The following is a 7,816-nucleotide window of genomic DNA, read 5'->3' as shown; positions in this document are numbered from 1 at the left end:
GGGAGGACACCAGGGCCGGCCCCCTGACACTGCTGCCTCCATGCCTCGGCAGGAGGAAGCGCAGCTACAAGCAGGCGGTGAATGAGCTGGACGAAGAGCAGCAGCTGGAGGATGAGGAGCTGCAGCCCCCCAGGAGCAAGACCCCCTCCCCGCCCTGTCCTGCCAGCAAGGTGAGTGCACGTCTGTCCTCCCTCTGCGCCCCTGCCCCGCCCCCGGGGTCTGACCCTGATCTGTCTGTCCCGCCCCCTGGGGTCTGACCCTGGTCTGTCTGTCCTGCCCCCGGGGTCTGACCCTGGTCTGTCTGTCCCACCCCCCGGGGTCTGACCCTGGTCTGTCTGTCCTGCCCCCGGGGCCTGACTCTGGTCCCGTCTGCAGGTGGTGCGGCCCCTCCGGACCTTCCTGCACACGGTGCAGAGGAACCAGATGCTCATGACCCCGACCTCAACCCCCCATGGCAACATCATGAAATCCTTCATCAAGCGCAACACTCCTCTGCGTGTGGACCCCAAGGTGAGGAGCTGCCAGGGTCTGGGCCAAGGCAGGCTGTGGCCTGGCCCACTGGTCAGGGGCCAGCTCTAGCCTCTGGGGACTGTCCCATCCCCTTGGGCTCTGCCTGGCCACCTCAAGGCTTGGCCGGCTCCGGGTGGCCTCCCAGGCCCTGGGTCCTGGGCCGGGAAGTTACAGAACTGGCCTGGCCGGCCACCACCATGACTGTCCATCCCCACACACACACCATTCCCTCCCGGTGGCCTGAGTAGTTAAAGTGAAGGACACATGTGGACACTGATTTGCTGGGGATGAGGGCTGGGTGATGCCAGAGGAGGTGACGGAGACGCTGGTGAGAGGTGGGCAGGCCCCAAGCAGACTTGCTGGCATCACCAGGAGGGTGGTCTGCCTTCTAGGTCTCCCCCAACCTGGCATTAACTCTTGGCTTTTTCCCTGTCTCCTCTCCTCCACAGAGCAGCTTCGTTGTAAGTAAGGCCTTCCCCTCCTTCGTAACCTAGCTCCACGCAGCACTTATCCGCTGTGGCCCCGTCTCTGAAACTGACAGCACCTGTAGAGGCACTAACATCATTGGTGGGAGCGTTAAGGGGGGCCAAAGGAGGGAGGTGAAGCCAAGGTGCTGGCAGGCTGGGAGGAGGAGTCTCAGAGCCTCCCTGAGGCAGCAGGCAGCAGAGGGGGTGTGGCCTGCAGCCTGTCCCCGGGGCCGCATCTTGCAGTGTCCCCCCACCCCCCCGGCCACCTCCTTCCGGCCTCCCTCCCTGCCTCTTCCCTGTTGCTGGGCTCATCCTCAGGGTCTGGGGCTGTGAAGAGAACAGACAAGGCTTCTCTGGTCCCAGGCCACCGAGATTTACTGGGTCGCAGACCTAAGCTGCTGCCTTGAGGGGCAGGGCAGTGCGGGGAAAGGAGGGCCGGGTCCGCCGGGTGACACTTTCTGGAACGGTCAGTGTCATCCCTTCAGAAAGAAAGCCACAGGAGCTGTTCTCTTCTCAGATGTCCCAGAGCTAGGCTGGACTACCGGCCGTGTGCAAGGAGCCGTAGGGCACTGGGACTGGCTTGGGCCACGGTCCTGGCTCCCGGGGTCTCTTGCGCAGCTGCAGAGCTACAGTCCCCGCAGTCCTTTAGTGTCCACTGGAGCTTTAAAGGGTCTCCTACCAGGAGGGCTTTCTGCCTCCAGCCGAGGGTCTTAGGGCCTCAGCTTGGCAGTCAAGGGGCTTCCCCACAGCTGGACAGGCAGGCCCTGAACTTGTGCCTCTCCTGCAAGAAGGTTGGTCCCATCTGAGTGGACAGGGCCGGGGCATCCTTATGCACCCGTTTTTGTGCCAGGGCCCTGCTGGGCATCTGTGCCCACAGCAGTGAACCAGCCCTGGGCTTGTTCCTCCTACAAGGAACTACCTGTGCCCCACCCAGACTGCTTGGAGCCTCACAGGGCCTGTGGGGATGACCAAGGGATCCAGGAAGCTGCCCTTCCCAGCTGTGGGGAGCCCAGGTCTCTGCACGGGGCATCTGGTGGGTAGGACAGTCCTCAAAGAGACCAAGGGACCTACACAGGTCTCTGTGGCCTTGGACTGGTTTCCTAACCTTTGGGCCTGCATTTCCTTGGCTATGAAGTGTGGAGACAATGGTCCATTCGTGCAGACCCAGTGAACCAGAGAGTACTGTGTGTCAGCACAGGGCTCGGCACGGAGTGGTAGTCTGATGAACGGCAGAGACGCTGCTCAGTTGAGGCCCCTGGAGGCGGAAGGGGCTGGGCAAGCTTTTGGATTCTTCCTGCTCTCTGCCCTGGCCTTGACGGGGGCCTCTGGGGAGCAGCCCACCTCTCAGGGTTGGGGCAGAGAGGAAGCACGGGTTCTATGGCATAAGTAACTCTTGTTTTCCTTCTGTGAGATTCACAGTGCAACAGGATAAATTCTGTGACCTGGACTGGAAACCCTAACACCTGAACTTCAGGACAAGAGCCTGTTTTTCTGAGCCCTGCTGGGAGCGGGAGTCTGGCGCATGGGGAGGGTGGGGCAGGAAGTGAGGGTGGGCGCTCTGGGTGCCGCGTGGCCTTTGTTTCCCCGCTGCTTCCTCACAGGCCAGCAGGCGGGTGACTTCTCGCTGGGTTCCTCTGGGTCTGGGTGGTTGGAGAGCAAAAGGCCATCCGCTCCTTCCCTGGGGGGCTTCCTGAAGGCCAGCGTCCTCCTCCAGCCTGGCTCCTAGGCTCAGGGTCATCTCTGTTTCCATTTCTCTTTCCATCTTCTAAAAAAAACTTTACAGTAAAATTTATGTTAAAAATGATCATACGGTAAAATCTATACTTTGTGAAAGTATAGGTTATGTAACCCCCTGCCACAATTGGGGTGCAGAGCAGTTCCATTCCACCCCCCAAAACTCTCTCCCCCACCCACAACCCATGTTCTCCATCACTATAGTTCTGGCTTTTTGAGAGTCACGAGGGGAATCATGACAGGCGATACCTCTTGAGATTGGCATCTCAGCCATTACATTTGAAGTCACTTTCTGGTAGACAGCATATAGTTGAGTCATGGTGGTTTTGTTTTGTCTTTTCTTTTTAAAATCTAACAGTGTCTTTGATTTATTTTGTTGTATGTTTGGATTTAAGGATTTAAGTCTACTGTTTTATTATTGTCGGCTGTTACGTTATTTTTTTCCTTCTGTTTCCCTTTCTTGCCTTCTTTTGGGGGTCCCTTGAACATTTTTTAGTATTCCATTTTAATTTGTCTTCCACGATTTGAACTGTATCATTTTGAGTGTTTTTTGGTGTTTGTTCTGAGCCATTACATACTTAACTTTCACAATCGCTTTAGCATCTGTATCTTATCAGTTACTTGTAGGCGCCTTGACTCCCCGCTGTGTGTGAACCTTGTCTTACGTGTTTCATCTCCATACATCGACAGCCCTGGCAGAATAATTTTTGCTTTCAACTGTCAAACATTTTAAAGAAACTCGAGAGGAAAGGAAGTCTGTTGATATTTACCCAGATGTTAATCATTTCTGTTCTGCATTTTTGATGTTTTCTTCTGCTATCATTTCTCTTCCATCTGGAAAACACACTTTAGCAATTTTTTGAGAACAAGTCTGCTGGCAGCAAATTCTCTAGTTTTCCTTTGAGAAAGTTCATTTATGAAGGATATTGTCACTGAATAAGTGGAATTCTCAAGTAACAGTTCTTTCCTTTTAGCAATCTTAAAACGTGCCATTTCTGTCTGGCCTCCACACTTTCTGATGTCAGTCAAATGATTGCTCCCTGTTAGATAATGTGTCTTTTTTTCCGGTGCTTGCTTTTCAGATTTTTTCCCTTTGTATTAAGTGGGTTTTTTGTTTGTTTGTTTTGTTTTTTCAAGCTATGCTGGATCTTTGTTGCGGCATGCAGGCTTTTCTCCTGTGGCAGGTGGGGGCTCCTCTCTAGTTGTGGCGCGCGGCCTTCTCATTGCCATGGCTTCTCTAATTGTGGAGCATGGGCTCTAGGTGCGTGGGCCTCAGCAGTTGTGGCACGTGGGCTCAGTAGTTACGGGGTTCCGGGCTCTGGAGCACAGGCTTAGTTGTTGTGGCGTGTGGGCTTATCTGATCCACAGCACTCGGGATCCTCCCAGCCCAGGGATCAAACCCATGTCTCCTATATTGGCAGGTGGATTCTTTACCACTCAGTCATCAGGGAAGCCCTGTATTATTAAGTTATTAGCAGTTTGATTCTTTTCTGGCTGGGTATGTGTTTCCTTGGGTTTATCCTGTTTAAGTTTTGATGACCTCAGCTTCCCTGGTGGTTCAGATGGTAAAGCATCTGCCTGCAGTGCAGGAGACCCAGGTTTGATCCCTGGGTTGGGAAGATCCCCTGGAGAAGGAAATGAGAACCTACTCCAGTACTCTTGCCTGGAAAATTTCATGGACTGAGGAGCCTGGTGGGCTACAGTCCATGGGGTCGAAAAGAGTCGGACACGACTGAGCGACTTCACTTCACTTTAATCTGTAGATTTATATCTTTCAGCAGCTCTGGGCATTTTCAGCCATTATTTCTTCAAGGTTTGTTTTTTTTTTTTTTCTCCCCAGCATTTCATAAACCTTTTGTTGTCATCCCACAGTTCCTTCAGGCTGTGTTAAGTTTTCTTCAATATCTTTTCTTTCTGTGCTTAGACTGGATCCTTTTTATTGATTTATCTTCAGGTTTTCTCCATTCTGCTGTTGGGTCCATCCACTGAATTTTTTTTTCAGTTACTGTATTTTTAGTTCCAAAATTTCCATTTGATTCTTCTTTAGATCTTTTACTTGCTGAGAGTTTCTATTTTTCCAGTTTCTTAAGAATCCTCTGATGACTTATTAAAGCATTTTTGTCATAGCTGCGTTAAAGTCTTTGTCAGGTAATTCCAACATGTCATCTTGGCATTGGTGTCTGTTGATTGTCTTTTCCCATGGAAGTTAAGATTTCCCTGGTTCTTTTATGCTGAGTAATTTGGGATTGCATCCTGGACATTTTGAATATGATGTTAGGAGTGAGTTAAAGTTGCTCAGTCATATCCAACTCTTTCCAACCCCATGGGCTGTAGCCTGCCAGGCTTCTCTGTCCATGGAATTCTCCAGGCAAGAATACTGGAGTGGGCTGCCATTCCCTTCTCCAGGGGATCTTCCTGACCCAGGGATCAAACCTGGGTCTCCCACATTGCAGGCAGATTCTTTACTGTCTGAGCCACCAGGGAAGCCCTATGTTAGAAGACTGGGTCTTGTTTAAATCTTATGGAGAATGTTATTGTTTACTTTAGTGGCAATCTGCTGGTCCCGGCTGTGGTTCCAGCCTGCTTTCTGTGGCCTGTGGTTCCAGCGTCAGTTCAGATTTCCAAGCCTTCACAGTGCTGTTTGGACCTGTCCAGGTGCACCAGTCAGCGGTCAGGCTGGGATCTGGCAGGGGGCCTGTGGCTTTAGTTCTCAAAGTTTCAGGTGTGATAGTGCAGGGATTGAACCCGTGTCCCCTGCACTGACAGGCAGATTCTTCATCACTGAACCGCTAGGGAAGCCCTGAAACAACTAATACTTTTAAAAAGTTGTTTTTGAAATTATTATGTAGCCATATCATAAGAAGTGTGAAAAGCACAGAGAAAACATGGCATCTCTCATCTACCTCTGCAGCCTGTAGTAAACCTCTGTTAGCATATGGCAGTATTATCTTTTCTTTTTTTTTTCAACTGTTAGGAAATAGTTAATACACACAAAACTATGTGTGTACGGTCATAAAGTTATTACACATATAATAAAAAATTAATACACGTACCCACCCAGGGGCTTCCCTTGTGGCTCAGCTGGTAAAGAATCCACCTGCAATGCGGGAGACCTGGGTTCAATCCCTGGGTTGGGAAGATCCTCTAGAGAAGAGAACGGCTACCCACTCTAGTATTCTGGCTTGGAGAATTCCATGGACTGTATAGTCCATGGGGTTGCAAAGAGTCGGACAGGACTGAACGACTTTGAGTTTCACCCACCCACCCCCTTAAATAGAACATTAACAGGAACTTTAAAAACTGCCTTTCTGTCCCTTCCCAATCCCGTTCTTCATTCTATTTTCAAATATACTTTTTGCGTATCTAGACTCAGAACATACATCCAATGTTGAGCCTGACTTTTGTGTTGCCCAGGACCTGACCAGGCCCAGGTGAGGGCACGCGTGTCTCAGGCCCCTGGGAGGCCTTTGGATTCCCCCAGGAGAGAGACCGAAGCCCCAGGCCTCCATCTGGGTGGGAATGGAGGCCCGTTTGGGGTGACTTTGACTCTCAGAAGCAGTCTGGTGCTGCTGCCTGTCTGTCAGGGTTGGGAGGGGGGGTTGCTGTGGGGGTCCCAGGGCAACGTCTGGGGGTCATCCTGGCCCAGCACCAGGCTGTGCTCGCTCACTCCCTACCCCCCACCCCAGGAGAAGGAGCGGCAGCGCCTGGAGAACCTGCGGCGGAAGGAGGAGGCCGAGCAGCTCCGCAGGCAGAAGGTGGAGGAGGACAAGCGCCGGCGGCTGGAGGAGGTGAAGCTGTAAGTGCCCCATGCCCTGCAGCCCACCCAGCCTCGCTGGGCCCCCGTGACCAGCCTGTGTGCCCACAGGAAGCGCGAGGAGCGCCTCCGCAAGGTGCTACAGGCCCGGGAGCGGGTGGAGCAGATGAAGGAGGAGAAGAAGAAGCAGATCGAGCAGAAGTTTGCTCAGATCGACGAGAAGACAGAGAAGGTGCGGGCCTGGGCTGTGGGCGGCAGCTCAGTTGACTGGACCCATGGGGACCTTACTGGTCTCCTGCCCCGTATCTTCCTGTCCGTCATGGGCCCTGCATTCTGTTCCACGTGGAGGGTGGAAGGTCTGCTCTGGAGCGAGCACAGCCCTGCGCTCCTGGCAGGACTGCCTCCTGGCTGCCCCCTCTCCGGGGCTGTGAGCGCAAGCCAGATACATGGGGACTTGGAGTATCCGTCACGCAGAGGACTGAGCCCCCTCTAAAGGGTTGAGTGAGGGGCTGTCCCGACGGGCATCTGGGCATGGGCTCCGCAGGCCAAGGAGGAGCGGCTGGCAGAGGAGAAGGCCAGAAAGAAGGCGGCAGCTAAGAAGATGGAGGAGGTGGAGGCGCGCAGGAAGCAGGAGGAGGAGGCGCGGAGGCTCAAGTGGCTGCAGCAGGTGCGAACGCCGGGCGCGGCCGCAGGGAAGAGGTGGGGGAGTCCGCAGGACCCCGAGGACCGCTGGGCACGCGCCGCTGCACCAGGCTGATCCTGGTGGACCTTGTCGCCTCGAGCTCGGAAGGCGCTACAGCAGAGGCTGTGGAGATGGGGATGGTGACGGCGACCTGCCTTGTGTTTTCTGCAGAGGCAGCAGTTTGAGGGCTAAGTCCATGGCCTCGGGAGCCAGACTTCCAATTTCATTTCTGCCCTGTTAGCTGTGTGACCTTGGGTGGGTTCCTTGACCTCTCTGTGCTTCATTTCCTTCAGGTAACAGTGGTATCTACTTGATAGGGTTATTGTGAGGATTAGGATTAAGATTACAGGGCTTCCCTGGTGGCTCAGATGGTAAAGAATCCACCTGCAATGTGGGAGACCTGGGTTTGATCCCTGGGTCAGGAGCAACCCACTCCAGTATTCGTGCCTGGAGAATCCCCATGGACAGAGGAGCCTGGCGAACTACAGTCCGTGGGGACACAAAGAGTCGGACACGGCTGAGCAACTAAGCACGGCACATAAGTTACAGGCCTGCCTGTTGCTGAGACCTCAGTCTTATGACTCAGTCAGTCAGTCAGTCAGTTCAGTCGCTCGTGACTCTAGGGGATGCAAATCTGGCATTAGGGGGTTGCAAGACTAGTGGCTGAAA

At 53.4% G+C, this 7,816-nt stretch overlaps 1 protein-coding gene across 1 annotated transcript in view; it reads left to right on the top strand.

Annotated features, from left to right (window-relative positions):
• The window catches only part of INCENP (inner centromere protein antigens 135/155kDa), a 32,120-nt gene that overhangs the window by 17,181 nt on the left and 7,123 nt on the right, over positions 1-7,816 (top strand). The window contains exons 10-15 of the mRNA XM_010854058.1: positions 53-170; positions 376-510; positions 960-971; positions 6,398-6,507; positions 6,577-6,697; positions 7,010-7,132. Coding sequence (XP_010852360.1) covers positions 53-170; positions 376-510; positions 960-971; positions 6,398-6,507; positions 6,577-6,697; positions 7,010-7,132 — 619 coding nt within the window. The remainder of the gene's footprint in view (positions 1-52; positions 171-375; positions 511-959; positions 972-6,397; positions 6,508-6,576; positions 6,698-7,009; positions 7,133-7,816) is intronic.

The sequence above is a fragment of the Bison bison genome, unplaced genomic scaffold (genome assembly GCF_000754665.1).
Source record: "Bison bison bison isolate TAMUID 2011002044 unplaced genomic scaffold, Bison_UMD1.0 scf7180017864334, whole genome shotgun sequence".
NCBI lineage: Eukaryota > Metazoa > Chordata > Mammalia > Artiodactyla > Bovidae > Bison > Bison bison.
The sequence above is the reverse complement of the archived record's forward strand: the minus strand, read 5'-3'. Positions and strand labels throughout refer to the sequence as shown.